The sequence below is a fragment of the Lemur catta genome, chromosome 7 (genome assembly GCF_020740605.2).
Source record: "Lemur catta isolate mLemCat1 chromosome 7, mLemCat1.pri, whole genome shotgun sequence".
NCBI lineage: Eukaryota > Metazoa > Chordata > Mammalia > Primates > Lemuridae > Lemur > Lemur catta.
The window spans coordinates 27,791,402-27,813,837 of NC_059134.1; the positions used below are offsets into that span (position 1 = coordinate 27,791,402).

General features: G+C 45.1%; 1 protein-coding gene across 1 annotated transcript; it reads right to left on the minus strand.

The window, feature by feature from the left end:
- Positions 1-936: 936 nt before the first annotated feature.
- Positions 937-20,994, minus strand: LAYN (layilin). Its single transcript, XM_045556627.1, has 7 exons — positions 20,553-20,994; positions 17,321-17,618; positions 11,445-11,602; positions 7,006-7,038; positions 6,306-6,389; positions 3,950-4,052; positions 937-1,803 (listed from the first exon to the last, which is right to left on the minus strand). Exons 1-7 carry the CDS (start codon positions 20,635-20,637, stop codon positions 1,437-1,439), a joined length of 1,128 nt encoding a protein of 375 aa, XP_045412583.1. The 5' UTR covers positions 20,638-20,994; the 3' UTR covers positions 937-1,436.
- Positions 20,995-22,436: the final 1,442 nt, after the last annotated feature.

Genomic DNA, 22,436 nt, shown 5'->3' on the forward strand with positions numbered 1-22,436 from the left:
GGGACTGTGAAAAACAGTTCCCACAAAATTTTAAGCTGAAATATTTAGGCTATTTTACATCACTCTGAAAGATACATTGTTCCTTCAGTCAATAGATATCGATTGCCTACTCTGCAAGGTGCTGTCAGGGTTGCCAGGAGGTGTGATGCTGACGGGCAGATAGGATTCCGACCCTAGTGGAGCTTGCAACCTAATAGGAAACAGAGCTGTGGGGCAAAATGAAGGATAAAGGGAAAGGTTATAGAGCCAGGATGCCTGAAGCAAAATGGGAACTTGGACATTTGAGAGCAATGAATCAGTCCTTCAGACCATGTGCTCCCTGTTTTTGCTTGAAATGTTATAACCACAAAGCACATTTCCCAGAGAAGGCAGAAATGATGTTTTTGTTTCCCAACATGTTCACTGCCCCAGTAGGGCAGATAATTGGGCAGTGATTACAATCTACTACGTTTGATACTGCTCTGACCCAGACTAGTTATCTCTGCCTAGGTTGTGGCTCCATATGTTGCTAAACTTTTCAAAAATAAGGTATATAGGGAAAGGTTAAAATAATATTATTAAGCTGAAGGAGGGAGGTTGCTGGTAATTTAAATAATGGCTTTCAGACCTTCAAACTGTACATGACTAATGCTGGGCTGAGAAACTTTTCTCTTGATTTGAGATCAAAAGTATTTGAAATAGTCAGGTCCCTAAAAAAAGGCAGAATTAGTATCATTATGAGTAATATTATGTTGATGCTGCAGTAAAACAAGCATACAAACAGAACAACGTGGGATGAGAGCACAAATACGCCCAGAAGCTGAGACTCAAATTTCATTTTTAGTTTCTACAGTTGGGTATTTCCAAGTTTGGATGTCAGGAGAAAGAAAAAAGGTCCCCCGAGGCCACATGCAGAGGAAGGGGCTGTAGACACAAACTGATTAACATTCTGCTTCCTGCTTTTTATTTGATTTTATTCTTTGAAAAAAACAGATATGAGAATTGCCGATATGCAGGCTAGCCTGGCGCCTTTGGAAAGAGTCTGCAATTTCTGTCTCTTTTTCATTCTATGTGCTGCTGTACACAGCAAGGAAAAGAGGACGTAGAGGTGGCTTTTCCAAGCTCCACAGCTGACCTTAACCCTTAACAGTAAAGCATTGTCCCTTGAAAGTCAGATGTAACCAACTAACTGACATTTATTGAGACTCTACTATGTGCCAGAACCTAGGCAAGATAGTTTCTCTCTTGTAAGGTTGAGCTGGGTGAGAGGCTGGGATAAAGGGTACAGCCAAAACTTGGGGGATCCAACAGGGGCTAATGGGGGCCACATGCTCACCCACAGGACCTGATCTGAGCATTTTCATAGACCTTCTGATATTTTCTTTATAGAAAATAGAATTTTGCTTCTCATTTCTTTCCCATTCTTGTCACTTGAAGTCTTTTTTTTTTCATGCGTCCTAATAACCATATATCTCATTTTCTACCCATCCAGACTCCTTGCTCCTCCCCATTCGGTCTGGGGAGGACTCATAAATATCATTGGTCACGAATCCACTCTCCACGCTCACCAGAGTCACGAACCCACTCTCTGATGGGTTCACAGCCATGTTGTCATAGTCACAAGATGTGTCATCGGGAGTGGCTTCTCCAGAACATACCCGGAATGAAATATTCTTCAGGTCTGGCCGGGTCTCGGCTAAGTCAGCTTCACTTTGTTTTCTTATGACATTGTAAACCTCTAGGTCTGGGCTGTTCCCCCCTTGGTGCTGAGAGGGCCAGATCGTGTGTTGCTGCTTTGTGCTAGGGTCGGTCTGCTCCTGTTTCCTAGGAAGAAAGAAAACCCAGGGCTGAGTATTCTAGACCAGGTGATGGAGAATATCTCTGTGCTTCCTGCCCAGGCTGGAGGGAGAAGTCTTGGGCAGTCTCTAAGCTGCACTTCTCACCTGCATAACTCACAGGCTTTGCAAGGGCGCTGGGTTGAGGGTGAGGGAGTGAACTAGGGAAGTGTGGTTAAAGTGATTATGTATCCGTCACTCCCTGCTGCCAGAGTGTAGGACAGGGTTATTATCCTGGAGTCCCCGGAGGGTCCGGGGATAGAACTGAGTGGGAAAAGAGATCACATTTTAAAAAACCCATCTCTAAGTGAAAATTAGCATGTTCCTGCATTATGGATGTAAGCAACAAACCAGAGTAGAATTTAATAATATCTCTCACCTGATCACCAACAGAAATCATAGATGTTTGCACATCACATGACAGTATAGATGATGCCTTGCAATATTTTACCTTCACCTCTACTTCAAAATTATGGTAATTATACCCACCACTAAATAAAGATACATTAATAAAGAAGCACTATATTACTGAATTACATATTCATTTTTTGGAAATATTTTGCTAAACAATATATAATAACAGTATAATTACTTCCTTTGCAACCCAATGTACTTTATGCATTTAAAGATACTGTTCTGGAAAGGGTCTCTAGGCTTCACCAGACCGCTACAGGAGTCTGGGGCACAAAAAAAGGTTAAAAACACTTGGGATAGACAGACTCCAACTCTAGAGTTGCAATTCCCAAATCCTGGTGAGGTGCTAAATAGATAGAGTCAGGAAGGGAAATCAAGAACCAACTGCAGAGTAAGCAGTTGGAAAATATATCTGTAATATTTTGAACTGAATTTTACTTTTAGAGTCAGAGGAAATAACAAAAATAATCATAACAGCTAACATTTTTGAGTGCTTATGATAATGTCCATTCTGCACGTATTAACTGCTTTAATCCTTATGATAATCCTATAAGGAAGTTATTATTAATTCAAGGTTCTCCATTGGAATCTTACAAATTCATCTCAAATTGGTAATCAAAGGAAGCTAAATCTTAAATTGGACCGTAGTTTTCCCATTGTAAAAAGGGAATACTAGACTTCTATATATACCATGATGATGGAGAATCAAAAGATAACTGAGAAGAGCTCTGGGAACCTAAAAAATGGTGGTATATGATGCTGACCATAAACAGAGGTCGTCTAGGCTACCTGCTATAGCTATTTTGTGGCAATCTATACTTGTGTATTCAGTTAAAAGTCAATTGAAAGGAATTTGGTGCTTTCATTTTAAATTAAGTGGTCTAGTTTCAGGTGTTTACCAGAATGCTCTGGGACAGTCATTTCTTACATGGCTTACTATTAATTCCTTCACTCACTCCACAAACATTTTTGTAGTGAGGGCATGCATTCATGAGAGAGCACTTTTGCTAGGTGTCGTGTGGGTGCACAGGAGGTGAATAACAGTTTCACTCTTTAAGTCATTTTAAATCTTTTACACACACATAACAATGTAAGATCACTCTCTTCCCACAACTCAGCACAAATGCTTAGTACTTGTGAATGCCCTGAGCCTGTCAGAGAATTTACTCTCAAATCTGCAATGGTGATTCTCTTGGAGTTGCAATGGCTTTTTTCCCCCTCAAAATTTTTAGGGGGTACAAATGTTTTTGGTTACATGGATCACTTTTGTAATGCTTGAGTCGTGGCTATAGCTGTGCCCATCACTCAAATAGTGTTCATTGTACCCATTAGGTAGTTTTTTCCTCTCCCTTCCTACCCTTGCCCCTGCTTGATTTCCACTAGGTTTTACTTCCTTCTGTGTACATGTGTGCTCATCGGTTAGTTCCAATTTAACAATGCGTACATGTGGTGTTTGTTTTTCCATTTTTGAGATACTTAGGAGAATGGTCTCCAGTTCCATCCAAATTGTTGCAGAAGGCATTAATTCATCCTTTTTCATGGCTGAGTAGTACTCCATGGTATACATACACCACATTTTATCCAGCCACTCATGAACTGATGGACGCTTGGGTTAATTCCACATCTTTGCAGTTGTGAATTGTGCTGTAATTCCATGGCTTTTAATGAAGTAACAACATCCAAATCTCAAAGAGAGCAGAAGACGCAAAGGTTTTACTTGCCTTCTTCTATAGATCCAAACCCAACATATGACTGTAGTGACCACAAGGAGGAGGAAAAGGGGGATGCTAGGGATTAGGATGTAGGCAAGATTCAAGGCAGCTTCTGAAAAGAAAAAAGCACATCATAAGCATTGGTGATTTTTCTGTGTGCTTCAAACCAGGCTTAGAAAAGCATAATCAACACAGTATTCCAAAGAGCACATTCCTAGCAGGGGACAGATACACAGTCAGTTAGCAAAGAGTCTTCTAGTTTCAGCAAACTGAGCATTTTCCACCTGTCCTATGCCCTACATAATAATGGAAATAAGTTTAAATTTTGGGGTCTCTTGCAAATATCAGAAGGGCACTTTTGTTAATTAAAAACGATTTTTTTTTTTCTCAGAGAAAAGAGATTCTTATCCTTCTTTTTTCTTAGCAAAGGAGGGGCTATTGGGGCAGTGTTGATGCTTTTGCCTCTAAGGACAGCCATGGTATTTCCCAAGGTGGGGGTGGGGGGAGAGAGAGGGAAAAATAAGCAAGTCAGAAGTCTCAGTGTCCTTACCAGGAAAGAGAAGGTCACAGGAAGCACATGAATTAGACCATAAAACCTTCCCAACGTTTCTGACTAAGACCAACTGGACTCAGTTGGGTCCATGAGCATGACTGTGAAGTACACTTAGAGGTTTGCTTTTCTGAACTTTCTAGTCTTTTTAGACTTAGAACCAAAGCTTTCTCCCTCAAGGGGCTTTGGGAGGAATCGAGGGTTAGAGACTAACCCCCTTCTGAATCCCACTGATCCAAGATTCCTGACTATCTAGGAGCTGTTGCTTTTTTTTTTCCTGTGAGGCTGCAAACCTGACAACCATCAAAAAAACAAACAAACAAACAAACAAACAAAAAAAAAACCCCAACAAACAAACCCTTAAAACCCACTTTAAATAGTAACAATGAGCAATAGAAATGCTTCCCACCTTTGCACAGCACTTTGTATTTTTTTCAAAGCATTTCCACACATTATATCTATTGTATAATAAAGAATTTGACTGGCCTTTGTCCCTATTCCTGGGAAGGAGGCTGTAAGTACTTGGAATTTCCCAAGTAACAGGGGTGACTCTGTTATTCACAAGCCCCTCAGACCATACCAAAGTTTATTGTAAGGAGATGTCTTGGGTTGGGGGATGGCCATGCCAAAAGCCCAACCATGGGATTGTAGGGTTGGGGCTTTGAGCTGGGTGATACCAGCCCGGCCTCTGGAGACTGAGTTCCACCACACAGCCAATGATCAAATCAATCGTGCCTATGTAATGAAGCTCCAGTAAAACCTCTGGACGCCAAAGCTCAATGGAGCTTCAGGGTTGGTGAGCACATTGATGAGCCAGGAGGATGGTATATATCCCGATTCCATGGGGAGAGGACATGGAAGCTCCCCATTTGGCACCCTCCCAGGCCTCACCCTGTGTCTCTCTTCATTTGGCTGTTCCTGATTTGTATCCTGTATAATAAAACATAGTCATAAGTATAGTGTTTTCCTGAGTTCTGTAAGTTTAATTATTGAACCTGAGGTAGGGGTAGGTGGTTTGTGGGCACTCCTGGGTTTGTGGCCAGTTGGTCAGAAATGCAAGTAGCAGCCGATGTCTGAAGTGAGGGCAGCCATGCTCTGAATTATGTCCTTAAGCTGTGGGGTCTGTGCTAACTCTCGTGGTTAGTGTTGGAATTGAATTGCAGTATCACAATATCCTATTTCATTTTATGGGCACAGTGATGCTCTCAGATAGGTAAGAAAAATATTATTACTTCCATTATGCAAATAATTAAACTGATGCACAGAGCAGAAAAGTGGTTTTTTAAAGCTGTCCAGTGACAAAAAACCAGATTTTCCTCTTGAAACTCAGGGCAAGAGTAAGACTGAAAGTCTGCTAGCACTCCAATTTATTATCCCATTTTATTTTACCTTTTGTGATCTAACTTTTTAAATGTTTTTGTCCATTTTCTCTATTTGTTTTGCAGATGAATATTAATCACAGATATTATGCATCATGACTTGGGGCTTTCTGCTCTTATTTCTCTACATCCACTGTGTCCGTCCTACCCCCTTCCCATCTCCCATGACCTCTGGGTGGCTCCCAAGGCTCTATCTTCATGCAGATTTTTCACCTCGTGTCTAGTCTAATCCCCCCAATGGTTGTAGGATAGCTCCGTTTGCATATGTCACTGATGACACCTAACATTTAGTATGGTTTTGCAAAGCCACAGGTATCCTGTCTAGTTCCATATTTAAGTAGCTGTGGGAAAGAACCAAGTAGGGTATTTAAACATGCGTAATTTGTGATCAAGGGAGTCTCCTTATCTATTTTTTCCAGGAGAGTTCTGTACCTACCTTTACTTTCTTTAAATGTTTCTTTGGCATCTTCTTCCTGTGTTTCTTCTGGAAGTATGGGCCCTGCTGGCTCTGTTCCCTCACCTGGAGAGGGACACATGGATTTGAGAACTTGGAGAAAAGCATCAGAATCCAGGTATTCTCTGAGGTCCTACCACGTTCAAAGTCAGACACAAACAATCAGTAGCAATTTGACCAGTGTCCTCCATAAACCTAGAAAAGTAAAGGGTTGAATTTGCTACCCCAGAGATTTAATTGTCTCCATCTTTGTGGTGAGACCCTTGCTGCCAAGAATCAGGTACCACGACAACCAACAAGCAGCTGATGTGGAGGCGCCTCAAGTACTGTGGTGCCAACAGAAGGGCCAATGACTCACTTCTAGGACCATAAATTATCAGTTTGGCTCATTTCTTGTCTCATTAGATTAAATTATTCCTTTCATATTGTGAGTAATGCCAAGTAACAAACCGAATTTGCACCTGTTGCTTTTCAGCTTTGAGAGAAATAGACAATACTAGTGAGTGAGACTAATGAATTAGTGGTCATGGCTAAGTGAGGCGTTTACCTGTCCAAATTGCCTGGGTTGACACCAGTGGTCTTTCTGTTGAATAATCTGATCTCAAAGGCATATGGTTCTAAACACATAAAGAGGGGCTATGAAACAGCCCCATTTAACCCAAATCTCAAGTGACAGGCTTACCTCCAGGCCTCATAGAAGGAACTGTTGGTTTCTCTGTAGCAGAAAGAAATAAAAACAAAAATAATAACTAAATTTTCATGCCATCTGAATGAAATCAGCTGGAGCATGGCATCCACCGTTTATCTTCCTACTTAGTCATCCAATAAACTTTATTTACTGTTACCAGATACCAGGAACTGGGTTAGTAACTCAAAAGAATTGCTTCTTCAGAAAGACTAGCATTCCCTGAGCTTTATTCCAGTGGCTTTTTCTTTTTTACAAAGTATTTAAAACCTTTAAATATGAAAATTTCTAAATATCACAAAAGTAGAAAGACTGTTATAATGAACCCCTATGTGCCATTACACTTCAACTCCTATTAACGTATAGCTAATAATCCCTACTCCTCCCCCACTACGTTCCCAGCCTGGATTATTTTAAAACAATCTATCAATTCATGTTCAGGGTGTTCTGGAGAGCAACAAACACTTTTCTCCAAGTAGTGGAAATCATTGAGGGGCTAAGTAGACCACTGGCCAACACCAGGGCAGAGACTAGTGATCTAGAACTCTTGAGTTTTTTTTTTTTTTTGAGACAGAGTCTCACTCTGTTGCCCGGGCTAGAGTGCTGTGGCATCAGCTTAGCTCACAGCAACCTCAAACTCCTGGGCTCAAGCAATCCTCCTGCCTCAGCCTCCCGAGTAGCTGGGACTACAGGCATGCGCCACCATGCCCGGCTAATTTTTCTATACATATTTTTAGCTGTCCATATAATTTCTTTGTATTTTTAGTAGAGACAGGGTCTCGCTCTTGCTCAGGCTGGTCTCGAACTCCTGAGCTCAAACCATCCAAGCACCTTGGCCTCCCTGAGTGCTAGGATTACAGACGTGAGCCACTGCGCCTGGCCTTGAGTTATTTTAAATATTTCAGAGAGCCTCAGGAAAGTCAGGTTGCACAGACAATCTACATCCAATGTTTTTGCTTTTGGCTGGAAGTGTGTCCACTTCTTGTATTGGCAGTGAGTCTCTTATGCTAATCAGATGCTCTGGAGTTCACAGGGACAGGGTTCTTGAGGACAAGACTTTAGAAATCACAGTCCTAAGCCATGATGTCATTCCTATCCTGAAGTTTCATTCAGAAAGGACAGAAACTTTTAGTCATTTTCCCATAAGTGTATGTGTGCAGAGGTGGTGCAAATTCATTTATTTAATAAAACCCACTTGTATAATACATGCTATATGATAGGAATCGTTCTAAGTGTTTTATAAAAATAAACTCAATTAGTCCTGATAACAGCCTTGTGAGGTAGCCTTATTATTATTCTGGTTTTGTACAGGAGGAGACCAAGATACGGGGAGATTAAGCTTGCCCAAATCTCACAGCTAATTAGCAGCTGAACTGGGATTTCAACCAAATGAATTCAAATGCAAATTAAAATAGCAAGGAGCCATAACTGTGCTAAGTAGTAGAGATAAAACAGCAAGTGAGAAATAATCCCAGCCCTTTAATTCTTCTAATCCTAGCTCATTCTACAGGATGGCCATAAAATCTGGAAATATAGGAGACTATTAATTAATACTAATTTTGTGATACTATATTGAAATGCATAGTATATTCAATGACATTATATTACCTATTCAAATTGTTGTCCCTCCACAGCTCAATCCAGTGTGCAAAATTGCAGTGAACATGGCACATCAATGTGGCGTTTCCATCCATCCCTGCACGTGCATCTGTGATGCCGCAGATGATTTTCCCTGAATACGCCTTTAGCATATCGCAGAAGTAATCAAGTGCTCAGGTCTGGTGAGCACGCTGTCCCCTCTACGTGGCCATGTTCTCAAAGCTAGTTTTAGGTGTTATCATTCACCCCGTCCTTTGCCACTCAGGATAATGGGATAGGGTGCCATCCTGTCGGAACCACAGGAGGCAGCTTCCCCAGCCCATCAAGTGGTTAAACGGGTGTTTCCAGACTTCATGCCAACCATGTAGGGAAGGGGACAAACTTGCAAATAGGCAGGTAAAGTACTGTGTGTGTAAGGTGCTATGATCCTCATGGGAGGAACACCAAACCTGGTTTGGAGGCCCCTCCCCCAAAGGAAGTTACTTTTTAAACTTATTTTGAAATAATTTCAGATGCATGAAAATTTGCAAGAATAGTACAAAGAATTCTCACATATCCTTCCCCTTATCATTTTACCACATTTCATTTATTTCATTATCCTCTCTGTCCCCCTTGTCTCTCTCTCTCTATATAAAATATATATAAACACACATATACATCTTGATATCTATACATACACATACATAACTTTTTTCTTGAGAATAAGTTGCAGACATCGTACCCCTTTACTCCTAAAGACTTCAGTCTATGTTTAAAAAGGGGGAGGGACATTCTCTTACAAAACTGCAGTACAAATATCAAAACCAAGAAATCAACATTGACATAATATTATAATCTACAGACCTCCTTCAAATTCTGCTAATTGTCCTAATAATGTCATTTATAGAAAATCATCATCATCATCACATTATGGTTCAGGATCTAATCCAGGATCACCTGTTGCACTTATTTGTTATGAGAGAAGGTGATATCTAACCTGAACCTGGAGGGTGAGAATGAGTTGACTGGGAAAGGGGGAAGGGTGTTCCAAGCACAGAACAGCAATGAAGAGCTCTTGGGGAACTGCGTTGACTGCAAAGGTATTGGAATAGGACGGGGAAAGGAATTAGAGTGGTGAGAATTGAGGCTGGACAGGCAGGCAAGGGTCTGATCATGCTGATCCTTTCCTGGCGTGCTAAGGGGTATGAACTCCCTTGTCCTTTGAGCTCGCTCTCTTTTTTTTTGAGGTAGAAACTTTTATCATCCCTAAATACAAAGAGGCAACTGAGGCATAGAACCTTGCCCTTTGATCTCTGATTGGACTTAGCCCATGGGAGGCAAAGGCAGGAGATCAGAGGGCAGGAGGAGAGAGGTCTCCATGTTTATTCCCATGCCCCTTCCCATGTCAGCATGCTTTGACAGTAGCGTATTCTGTGATTATAGCTCCTGCTGGGTGGGTCCTCTTTCATGACCCCAAGCTTTCTCCAGGTTCTGCTAAAACCGTTCCTTCCCTTTGCCCCTTTGAGCCTAGGTGTGGTAACAGCTTCCACTGTAGCTAGTTCCTGGGTACTTTACCAACTCTTGCTCTTTGCCTACCCCTCAGCAAATATCCTTTTAAATACACTCTCTTCGTTAAACCCTTCGGGTGTGCTTTTTCCTGCCAGGATTCAGCATAACTAATACAGGCAATAGCAAAAAATAATAAAGAATATGATCTTTTTTTCAAAAAAGTTTCCAAGTTCAAAAGTAAAAGGATATTAAAACAAATTTCAAAACCTCACATTTCAAAAAATGTTAAAGAAATGCAAAAGTTTAAACCATGGAGCTAATAGAATATAATTCACAAAAGTGATGGAAAACCAGTTTGTACCAAGTGCCTTGCTTTCACTGCTTGTAAAAATGCAACCTGCTAAGCCAGTCTCCCTGCCTAAAAACAACTCTATGGTGGAGAGGCCAGGTTGCTGGAGAGAAGAATTCATCTGAGGAGGAAAAGAGGGAGGAAAAACATCTCTTAGCAGCAAAAATTGCCCCTAAAGCATGGTGCAATTCAATTTTAAAATGACAAGATTATTTAGTCCCAAACTAACTAGTCTCTCTACTTCTGTCAGGAAAGAATGCAGAATTGGGGCCAAGCAATTGGCTTCAGGGAGGTGAGAAACTTCAGGGACAAGCGAAGGATCAGTTCAAGTTTAAATCTACATCAGTTATAATGGAGGAGTCTGAGAAACCCCAGCAGATGGAAACTATGGGGCTTGTAGCCAATAGAAAACCCTTACAGATCTGGATGCAAACGTAAGTTGAATTTGCAAGGCATATATAGTGGATACTCTGGGGAGATTAAACCTGCTCATCAAAGTGCCTGCTGTCTGTACCCAGTGCTGGAGAAATTGGTGTACTTTATCATTTACCTACTCCGGGTGTTACTGTGTTTCCTTAAAGCCCGGGAAAATAATCTCACATGGCCATTAGAAGACTTGTAGGAGCAGTGGCCAGCTTATTCCAAGCTCTTACAGCCAGCCTCACATGTGGGAAGAATAAGAATTTGTGGCTCTCCACTTAGAGGGCTTTTTATTTCCTGCAGTTCTCGTAAGTCTTGCTTTATCACATATAAGTTAGACCCTTTATTTTTTTCATCCCTTCTCTTAGCATCTGATAACCTTTCCTTTGCTGGAATCACTCCTCAGTGAGAAAGTGCCATTACATTTCCCTTTGCAAGAATTCCCAAAGTTTAACATTGCTGGCATTTGCAACAAGCTTTCTCAGAGAGCACATGACAAATGCTGGGTACTAGCAGCTGCTTATGAAACGAGAGAGGAGGTTGAGAACTCAGCCACATAGCTGGGGAGAGGATTCATTACCATCAGAATATTTGCAAATGAAATTGTTCTTCATGTTGCATCGGTCATCGTTCCACTGGAACATGTAGGGGCCTCCGATGCCTGCGGGTGCCGATGGCTGATGGTACATGACCACGCAGACCTCGCTGCCGCAGGAAGGCTCGTCCACATACCAGTTCCTGTAGGAAAGGGATTGACAAAGCTGGCAGCTGGAGAAGGATACCCCAAGACTTCAAACCCCTTGTTTCCCCATCAAGTTCCACTGAGCCATGAACATAAGCCGCTGCTTCAGAACACAATACAGAGACGGGGGGGAATTCAAGTACTGCCAACAAGTAGAACTGCACGCTTTCTAATATGGACTTCACAATCAGTCATCTGACATTTGCCACAGTCTCTTTGGAGGGAGGAATATATCATCATATGATGTCTGCAAAGTAATTATGAGAAAAAGCAGCTAGCAGAGCTAGTCTGGACGATCTTATTTCTTTTTTGCTTTTTGCTAATTGGGTTTTGTTTCTCTTTTTTTTAGAGATTAGAAGCACTGGGAAGAGGGATGGTTTATCTCACCCAGAGCTTGCCCTGCTCCCATCTCCCCAGCTTTTCAAAGGCCACAGCTGCCTTCCCAGGCCTGGGTAGGAGGTGGGAAATCCAAGCATGTGAGCAACGCATTCCAAAGTATAGAGGCTGTCAATGCAGGTGAGAGGGTGTAGACAAGAGCAGGAGCAGCATTTGGCCTTTTTTTCAGTTTTTAAGTTGTTTCCACGTGATCAGGCTGTGAGCCCCTCAGCCTTCACTGCCAGATGTCTTGCCTTTGTCTCCCCAGCCCTGTGAAGTGGTACACTAGCGGCCTTGGCTCTACTATCTTGAAATTAAATGGTGCTGCCACCCAGTTGGATATGTGCATGCCAGGTTAAAGCCCTGAATCCCACAGAAAGTTTAAATCTTCAAGCACCTACCCCAGGTGTTGACTTGGGGCTGGGCTTTGTAGTCTGCTGGTTACTCACCTGAGCTCTTTCCTCCACGGCTCAGGTCTTGCCCTGATGCTCAGAGCAGGTACTGCTGCTCTGCCTAGCTCTTGTCAGAACCGCTCCATAGGAAAGAGACAGTTAAGAGACAGGTCCCTGTTGGCATCACAATAAGTCTCTGCTTGAGTCCTGTGTTATTGTCACCAAAAGGATGATCTTTTGTTGCACCCATTGGACTGAATTTCCTGGACAATAGCTGAGCTTGCAACAAACATTCCTTGGATGCCATGGCTGGACAGCTGGGGGCCCTGAAGAGGGCTGGGCTCTGCACCTCATTAGTTATTCCATTATTTAGCTCGTTTTCCAACCCCACTGGGCCTCTTACCCTGACTTTCCTTGTTCCCTTCTCTAGTGGCTTTATGGCTTTATGTTATTTTGTCCCATAGATAGAAGGAATATTATGCCCGGCACATAATTTCTAGACTTGAGCCAATTCTCAAACTCAGAACTCACTGATGGAGGGAGAGGCCAGGTTTCCAGTAAGAAGGACCCTGCAACACCATGGCAGGTGCACATTTTAATAATTTTCACTGTTCTTCCCCCAAAGGGACCTATGGCCATTTACTGAAGTAACCAAACACCGGGGAAAGAGGAATATCCAAATATTACAAGGACTATTGGACACAGGGTGCAAGTTGACATTAAGATCCAGACATGAAGTATTATAAAAGATACCTATTGGAGTGGGAGCATATTGAGGCCAGGTATTAAATAGAGGTCTGGTCCAGGACCATCTCACAATGAGACCCCAACCAGTGATCATTCCCCAGTCCCCAGATACATGACATATCAGCAGTTGGTACAGTTCCACATTGGTTCCTTAGCCCATGATGGGCAGATTGAGCTGCATGATCTCTTGGTGCTCCTTGTCTAGTAGCAAGGAACTGCTTACCTAGGAGTAAGAACTATCATAGTGGAGAAGGCCAAGTGGAAGCCTCTGAAACTGCACTCCTCCCCACCCTAACCAAGATAGTAAATCATCAACAATATTTTATGCAGGGAGGTTGCAGAAAGTAGTGCCACCCTTAAAGACCCAGAGAATGCAGGGGTGGTGTTCCCCATCATATCTCTATTTAATTCACTAGTGTGACTCCTGCAAAAACCAGGCAGATCCTGAAGGATGATACTAGAATAGCACAAACTCAACCAAGTGGAAGCCATGATTGTAGCTGCTGTGCAATATGTGGTATCTTTGCTAGAGCAGGTTAACATGCCCTCGGGTTCTTAATATGTAGACCAGGGGAACACATTCTTTTCCATCTGTGTCAGAAAGGGGATCTGAAACAGTCCATTGGAATGGACAACAGTATATACTTATGGTTTTGCCTCAAGCTATATTAATTTTTCCCACCCTCTGTCATAATATGGTATGAAGAGACCTGGACTTCCTAGACATCTTGCAGAAAATCAGACAGGCCCACGATATTGCTGACATCATGATACTTGGACAAGCTGAACAAGAACTGTTCAGTACACTGGAGACCTTAGTAAGACTCATGTACTCTAGAGGGTTGAAGGTAGATCTTATGAAGACTCAGGGACCTACCACTTCAATAAAATCTGTAGGTATCTAGTGATCTAGAGGATACCAGAACATCTCTTTCAAATTAAACTATTGCATCTTGCAATAATTCAAAGGAAGCACAGCACTTGGTAGGCCTCTTTGGGTTCTAGAGGCAGCATATTTCACACCTGGGAACACTGTTCTAGCACGCTTATTAAGTGACATGAAAGGTGGCCATCTTTGAGTGGGATCCACAGCAGAAAAGAACTCAGAAGTGGGTCTAGGCTGTGTACAAGCAGACTTGCCACCTGGGCTCCATGATTGAGTAGAGCCTATTAGTAGAGATGTAGTGGTGGGGAAAAATAATGCCATATAGAATTTGTGACAAGCCCTGATGAAAGAATCATGATGCAGACCCTAGGATTATGGAGCAAGGCCATACCATCTATAGCTGAAAATTAGTCGCTTTTTGGAAAATAACTCCTGGCTTGCTACTAGGCAGGAAGCACCAAGAGACCATGCAGCACAACCTGCCCATGATGAGATAGGTTTTGCCAGACATACCTCATCACAGGTTGGGTAGGCCCAGATTCAATCCATTGTAAGATGGAGGAAATATATCTAAGACTAAAGGGCATTGTGTATGCAGGACCAAGGGGCACTGTATAAGCAGGTAGGATAGACTGCCTTGACACCTGCCACTGTTGTACCAGAGCCTCTCCCTTAGCTCACACTGATGGCTGCATGGAGGAATCCCTTAGGACTAGCTGATTCAGGCAGCCTGAGCATGGTTCATGGGTAGGTCAGCTAAATATGGGAGTACACGCTGAAATAGACAACAGCTGCACTGCAGCCCCACTCAGAGGTGGCCTTGAAAGATAGTGTAAGGGTGCATCCAGTGCCCAGAGCTTTAGTTGGTGCACCTAGTTAACCACTTTGTATGGAAAGAGAAGTTATCGAAGGTTGGAATATGTAAGGACTCAGGGGTGATGCAAATAGCATGGCCAGCTGATCAAGAGTCTAAAAAAATGAATGGAAGATTGGGGACAAGGAGGTTTTGGATAGTGATGTGAATAGACATATGGGAGTGAGCATAAAGTATGAGAATCTTTCCATCAGATGTGAAAGCTCTCCAGGAGCATCTACCATGGAAGAGGCACAAAAGAACTAGGGAGACCAAATGACTCAGCCAGGTGATGCCAGCCAGCCTTTTGTCAACCACCCCAGTTCTAGAACAATAGATACATGAATAGAGTTGCCGTGGTGGCAGAGATGAAGGTTATGCATGGGTTCAACAGACAGGCTTCCACTCACCAAGGCTAATCTAGCTCCTGCTACTGCCATATATCCAACTTCCCAGCAACAGAGACCAATGCTAAGTCTGTGACATAGCACCAACCCTTGAGGAGACCAACATGCACTTGGTGACAAGTTGACTGCATTGGACCCCTGAAAGGGGCAATGATTCATTCTGATAGGAACAGACACACAACCTGGGTTTTGGTTTGCCTTTCCTGCCTCAGGGACTTAGTGAGCACCAGTACCCAAAGGCTTACCAAGTATTTAATCTACCAGAACAGGATCCTAAATAACCTCTCATCAGACAAAGGGACCTATGTTAGCAAAGAAGGTGTGGGTGTAGGCACCCAGCCATGGGATTTACTAGTCATGTCACATACTGCATCATCCTGAAGCTGGCAGTCTGACAGAGTGACAGAATAGCTTGTTGAAAACACAGTGGGAACATCAGCTTAGAGGCACTATTTTGCAGGGATGGGGCATCATCCTTCAAGATGTGGTGTACACTTTAAAATAAATCAATGCCCCTTATATAGTCCTGTGTCCCCAAGAGTATGAATATATGGGTCTGAGAGCCAAGGGGTGGAAGGAGGAGTAACCCCACTTAGCATCACCCAATTGGGTGCTTCCTGTCTCTGCAGCTCTGGGCTCTGGAAGTTTAGAGGACCTGGCTCCCACAGGGGAATACTTCTGCAAGAAGATATTGTAAGAGTCTTATTAAACTTTGAGCTATTGCTGCCACTTGGACCCTTTGGGATCCTGTGTCCAGAGACCAGCAGGCAAGGAAAGGAGCCATTATCTTGGCAGGAGGTAATTGACTGTAATTATTAGGAGGAAGTAGGTTCACTGTTAGGTATTATGCGCAGGGAGAAGGCACCCATGTTATATACTTGGGTATCTCTTGGTACTCACTTGACCAATTTTGATGGTCAATGGAAAAATGCACTTACTCCAGCCAGAGAAGTGCAAGGTGAGTAGGGCCTCAGACCCTTCAGAGATGCTGCAAGGTAAGCCAGTGAGGGCAGCAGACAGCGAGGGAATCTAGACTGCATGGTAGAGGAGGCAGGTCAGTAAGTATTAGTTGTGGCCATGAGACCAGCTGCAGTGATGGGAAGTGTAGTTCATCCTACTACCTCTGCTTTTTAAAGTTTCTCCCGGGAAGAGAGGCTCATGCGAATCCTGGAGGGGCTACTCCCAGAACTTACGGGAAGATGTGGGTCTGATCAGCATATTGGGTAGACTATGACAGATGCTGACATGCTGTCTTACATGTAATGGGTAACAAATATGCATTTTAGTCTTCATTCTTTTGATGAGTTTAGACTTTTCCTCATATGATTATTTTCCATTTAGATTTTCTATTTTGTAAATTGCTCAGGTCTCTGGTCTCTTTATCTTTTGGGGTCTTAGTGTTTTATTGACTTATATAAACTGTTTATCATGAAAAGATATTAACTCTTTGTTAGATTTGTTACAAACATTTTCCTAGTCTTATATCTGTCTCTTAATTTTGATTTTTTTTAATGTTTGTCCATGTCACTGGATTTCTCAGGAAGAGATGATGGCAATGTCATGGTGCCAGGGTGGGGTATGGGTGAGTCTTGACACTGTAGGTTTAGGAGGGTCCTACAAACTGCAACCTTTCTGAAGTCCCCACTCTTGGCTAATCCCCAGAGTTAGATCTTGGCTCTGATTTCTTGCCCATTATAACAATTCTCTGTGGTCTGGAGTCCTACCATGAATCTCAGCCCTAGTCTCTCAACTGTGTTCCAGTCCAAAAGGCCACATAGCCAGAACCGCTGACTTCAAGCATTGTGTGCCATTGAAATGACACTGCTGGGTGGTACCCACCTGAACAGAGAGCTCTTTGGACACCAGTTAGGCCCCAAAAGGCTGAGTTCACCACTGTCACTATACTGCTCTGGTCAATCATTGTTCTGGTGCTACTGCCCTCTCAGGGCTCTGCCTGGCTGGGTCTTCTCCTCTGATCTGGCATCTTGGATCCAGCCTGCCTCTTTTTTGAGTTACATCATATGAGTCAGCTGCAGTGGGTTCCACACACTTACCTAAATTTTGATGTGCTGCCATCAGTCCAAGCATAAAGGTCCTGGCAGGCTGTGCTATTGCTTTGTTTCTCCTCAGGCCTCCTGAGCCCAATCCAGAAATCACCGTCAGATGCCAAGAGGTTTTCAATGAACTTTTCTATCAGTCTCTGTTCATCTTCGGACTCGATGCTGACTAGCTCACCCCCATCTCTCCTGCAGGCTTCTTTGGCTTCCTCAAAGTTCAGTCTTCGAGAAGAATCATGAAAGTAAATGACTTTATAACAAGGCCTCTGTGTCCCTCCTCGGCAGACTGGCTGCCCTAGAGAAAAAAGAAACCAACCTGTTTCAGTGTCCCCAAAAGTATACTGGGGCAGGGGTACTTGGAGGCATCTGAATGAAGCTATCCCTGGATAGGAATTCTGATTACTCGTCAGTGGCCTGTAATTATGTCAGGCAGGGTTCCCAAGCAAATTTGCATAGGGACATCATGTTTTGTTTATTCCATTACAGATTCTTGAAAAGCAGACATATTTGACTACCTTTTCAAGGAGAAATAGATAAAGGTTTATGGTTTCACTTAAAGGCACACAAACAATACTTTCATTAGGGAGTCTCAGGGAAGAGTGTGGCTTAAAGTAAGTATGTTTGTTTGGTGGTTCCTTCAGGCAGGAAAGGCATTCTGAACTCAGGCCTGGGCTCCTCTGCCTAGAACTCTCTGCCTATGCAGCGGGACTGAGTATTTGCTCAGTATCTGGTGTAAACAAAAGCTAAGAGGGTCAGATCCATGGGGTTTTCTGCCATTGACAGTCCCCTGACCTAAAGACAATAGTTAAGGTTGACTGAACTCTTACTGTGTGCCATGAATTATGGTAAGGGCTTTACATTTACATATATACTTTATCTTGTTTATCCCTCATAAAAGTCCCTTGATATAGATATTGTTTTGTCCCACTTTACAAATGAGAAGACTGAGGCTCAGAGAAATTAAATAATTTGGTTAAGGTCACACAGCTATCAGCAGCATCACCTGAGTCAGAACCCAGATCTAATTATAAAGTCACGCTGGTACTGGAGAACTGTACTGCTGGCTCCCCACTCCACCCCAGGCTCACGTTGCCCTGGGAGCCCATGTAGTGTGTCTCATCAGGCTGACACCTGACGGCGGAAGACCATCTCAGACAAATGGATGGAGAAGCCAGTAACAAATCATTCACCAGCACACGCCGCCCTTGTTTGTGTGTGTGAGATTGAAGCCTTGCTGCAACTCAGACATTAGCCTCCTTACTCCTTTGTGCAATTGACGTTTATTGAGTGTACGCTCTGTGCCCGGCCCTGTGCTAGGTGCTGGGAATACAGAAACAAATGCCAGTTCCTAGCCCACAGGAGCACACAGCATATGTTTCTGGATCCAAATGTATAAAGTGAGAACCACATATCAACAAGGGGAGTAGTCCCCTGCAATGAGAGTGCCAAACTGTGGCCTGTGGCTGTGAACTGCTGCTACAGAGCCAGGGGTAAAGGATTTGGGTTTGAGAACCTCTTTCCAGACCTTCTGGAATGGTCTCATTTTCCTAACTTGTTTTGCAGCTGTGCAGGGAGCCAGATAGCTTTCATCATTCCCAATACTGTCCAGAAGACAGGGCAAAGGGCCATAGATGGTTAACTACATTATTAGTGCTAAGTGAGAAAAAGCACGTGCAGATGATCCAGAAGCTTCCAGTGAATATTTTCTATTTCTTCTCTCATCACTTTTATAAATAAATCCTCAGTAAGCAACAAGTTATAAGACCTTTGCATCTTCTCCCTTTTCTTGTCATTATTTGGCTATTGCTGGTAAATAGAGAAACTCTAACTAGCCTGGTCCACCAGCAAATTAGGAGGGCTCAGAAGCCAGACATTCTCACAGGAGGTGTTCCAGAGAGGATGGGCTGGGATGCTGCCTGGGGAGGAGGCCGAGCCAGCCAAGCTTCTATGATTGATTAGAGCTGGCTCCAAATCAGACAGCAGAGGAAAGGCGCATGAGAGCCCCCAGGAACACCCCCAGCCTGGCCACCAGCGTGACATAAGCTGGAGTTGAATTTCCTGGCAGCCCCGGCTTTTCCACGCTGGACTGTCAAGAGAACACATAACACCTTAAACGAGTTTCCTGTACCGTCCAGGCTGGCCACGCATCCCATGTCAGCGGACCAAAGCTAGAGACAGCCAGAGCTGGAAGGAGGCCCAAGGGCCCATCTGGTTCCCCTGCCTTCAGGAAGTGTCTTTCTCTTCTCTTTTTCAGGAAAGGGAAGGGCGGGAGGAGGGCCTTCTGTCTCCCACGACCAAGGACGGAGTCCTTGCAGCCCTAACCCAAGTGGCTCAATTCAGTCGCCCTCCCCTTTTGCCTCCCTGAGCCCCACCCCCATCCTGAAACCACTTCTAGATTCTTTAAATCAGCTTCACAAGCCGGGATCCCCGAGTGGAGGAGGTTCCCATTCTCCTCCGTCCTGTTTGGCCAAGCTGTCGGTTCCTGCAAAGGGCACCCGAGAAAAGGGCGCGGATACTCTCCCCACGACGAGCAGAACAACTGGAAAAGGCAAGAAGCCAGAGCACTGTACCTCCTCTGAGGTCCACGTCCGAGGCTGCAGTCACACGACAGGAGGAAGGAAGCAGAGAGTCATTCCCCGGAGTCAGGCGGGGCTCGTCCTGCACTAACTACGCTTTTCCCCCCCCATCTCTAAGCGCTGTTGTTGTAGGTGCTGGGTCTAGCCATCCTCCCCCAGAAGAGACGAGGAGTAACAGGCAGGGTTCCCACGGCACCCCTACCCCGCCGTGTCCGTGGCTGCCTCCGGAGCGGGCGGTAGATGGGGCTACTTGGGGAGCCCGTCCCGCGTGGGGATCCCAGAGACTACCTCGCCGCGGTCAACGGAGCGGGCCAAAGCGGCACCCGCTGAGGCGAGCTTGCCTACTGCCCCACCTCCCCTACATCCTTCGGCCCACCCCGAACCCCCAAGCCGGGAACTGACTTCGAGCGCTCCAGCATACGCAGGGAACTGGGCGGCCCCGGGAACCCGCGCTGGACACAGACGCCTGCTCCCTAAAAAGGAGCCTCCGAAGGGCTGAGTGTGGGAGTGGGGCAGGGGCGCTTCCCCATTCCCACCTCGCAGAGGGCCAGGGAAAAAGGGGGGCGACCCCGAAGAGGCAGCAGCTGTGGAGCAATGGGTGCATCAGCCGATCCCGCCCGCGCACCAGCCCCTGCCCCAGCGCGCCAACTCACCGCTCAGCAGGCGACCGCTCGCGCCCCGCGGCCCCGCCAGCAGCACGGCCAGCAGCACTGCCCGCAGCGCCGCTCCCGGCTGCATGGCCCGACTCTGCCGCGCCCTCGGACGCCCCGGCGCTACGGCGGCGGTGGAGCTGGCGGCCCGGCTGCTGCATGCGCGACAACTGCAACCGCGGCGGCAGCGGCATCTCCCGAGGACCGACGGACTGGGCACCAAGAGGAGTGGGGGAGGGCGCAGAGTCAGTTGGTCGCCCCTCCGCCCCCTGGGACGTCACTGCGGGGAGGGCAGCCCCGCTGACTGGCCCGCCCCCGACGGCCTCCTCCCGCGAGCTCGGCGCCAGACAATCCGCCAGCTGGAGGGGAGCGAGCTGCAGGGCGGGGGGCGGGGGGCGGGCAGCTCCCTGCCCCACTCCGAGCTTCCCAGGGAGATCCTGCATTTGCCTAGGTCACAGGACGGAGGAAAATCCCGGTCTGACTTCTCTGAAATCTGATGAAGAGTGCACTGTAGCTAAAAACCGTACACACCTCACCCCTACTCCCCGGGACCATAGCCAAGTTCACTCAGCTGTGCGGTCCAAAGGGAGAGGCAAGACACCAATACCTATTAATACCCAGGGCTCAGTGGGCTGCAGTCCTGGCACTCAGGGCTACACCTGAAAAAGGAATGGTCGATGCAGGGAACAGATGCTCAAGTGGGCAGAGTGCCCACTGGCCGGGAAAGTTACAGGACACAGCACGGATAGAGTCCAGAGGAGTTCTCCGGGCTAAAAGGAGAGCGGCTTTCCGCAGAAGCCAAAGGGAATTCCAGAGCTCAGCACGGAAAGGATCCTGCCTTTTGCAGGGCACAGGTTGGGAGGTGGGGGTGATGATTCTGGAGTTTAACCTTGGACCTCTGCCACCATGAAAGAATGAAACTATTTCCTCTGGAAAAGCTTTCCTAACCAACCTAGCCCTCAGTGTGTGCTGCCTCTTGTAAACTTCCACAACAGTTATATTTTACATTGGCTTCTTATAGTCAACAAAATGTTTTCAAATATATTCAAATAACAAAGTGAGCCTCCAGTCTAAGGACTAAGGTACTAAGTAGCAAAGGTGAGGCTGATTCCCTTGCCTTTCCTGCCACACCATGCTGTTGTGAAGCACAGCACCAGCCCTGTCTGGGCCACAGACTTCTGGATTTTGGCTCCAGTTTGCTGCTTCTTACCTATTTACCTACTTGCTGCTTTTCAAAACAACAGTCAAGAAAGCATAGATGTTTCCAAGGCCTAGAGTCACTGCAATTCTAGACAAACAGGCCTGGACGCAGGCTGGGGGGCGGGATCAATTTCAATATCAGCTGAGAATCTGGGAAATTTCTGCTATTGTAGAGCAGCAGGATGAGGACTGATCTTTATGGCAAGTTCATTTACAGCCCTTCACTATGTCCCAATTAGACTATCTCACATCCAACACACATTCTTTTTAGAAATTCTTGGTTATCAAAACAATCAAAGAGAGAACTGTTGTGGTGAAAAGAAGCCCTTGAATTAGCATCTGATGTTCTGTTTCAAATCCTGCTTTTCTTCATTTAATGTCTGTGTGGCCTTTGGTGAGTCCCTTTGTCTCTAAGTTTCAGCTATCCCACTGGTCCATGTGTATTTCCAAGAGGATGATACATGTAGCAGAGCTGCTTCAGGCAATTGACAGACTTGTAGGGAGAAGCAGAGCTGCCCTAGGTGCTGTAGCCTGAAGCAGAGCTGTGTGGATGAGCCAAGTTCAGTCAAATGCCCAGCTGACCTGCAGATGTGTGAGCAACCGTAAATGTTGTTTTAGACCCCTTTGTTATGCAGCATTGTTGCAGCAGTAGCTAACCATTACACCTGTCAATGCAGGGAGGTGTCA

What these genes read in the sequence shown, in the direction of transcription:
- LAYN (XM_045556627.1), bottom strand. Translation starts at nt 20,637, where the DNA reads ATGCAGCCGGGAGCGGCGCTGCGGGCAGTGCTGCTGGCCGTGCTGCTG. An exon ending in GGCAGCACATCAAAATTTAG is followed by an intron (nt 11,603 to 17,320) that starts GTAAGTGTGTGG and finishes CCTTTCCTACAG; the next exon opens with GAACTGGTATGTGGACGAGC. An exon ending in AACATTTAAAGAAAGTAAAG is followed by an intron (nt 4,053 to 6,305) that starts GTAGGTACAGAA and finishes TTTTCTTTTCAG; the next exon opens with AAGCTGCCTTGAATCTTGCC.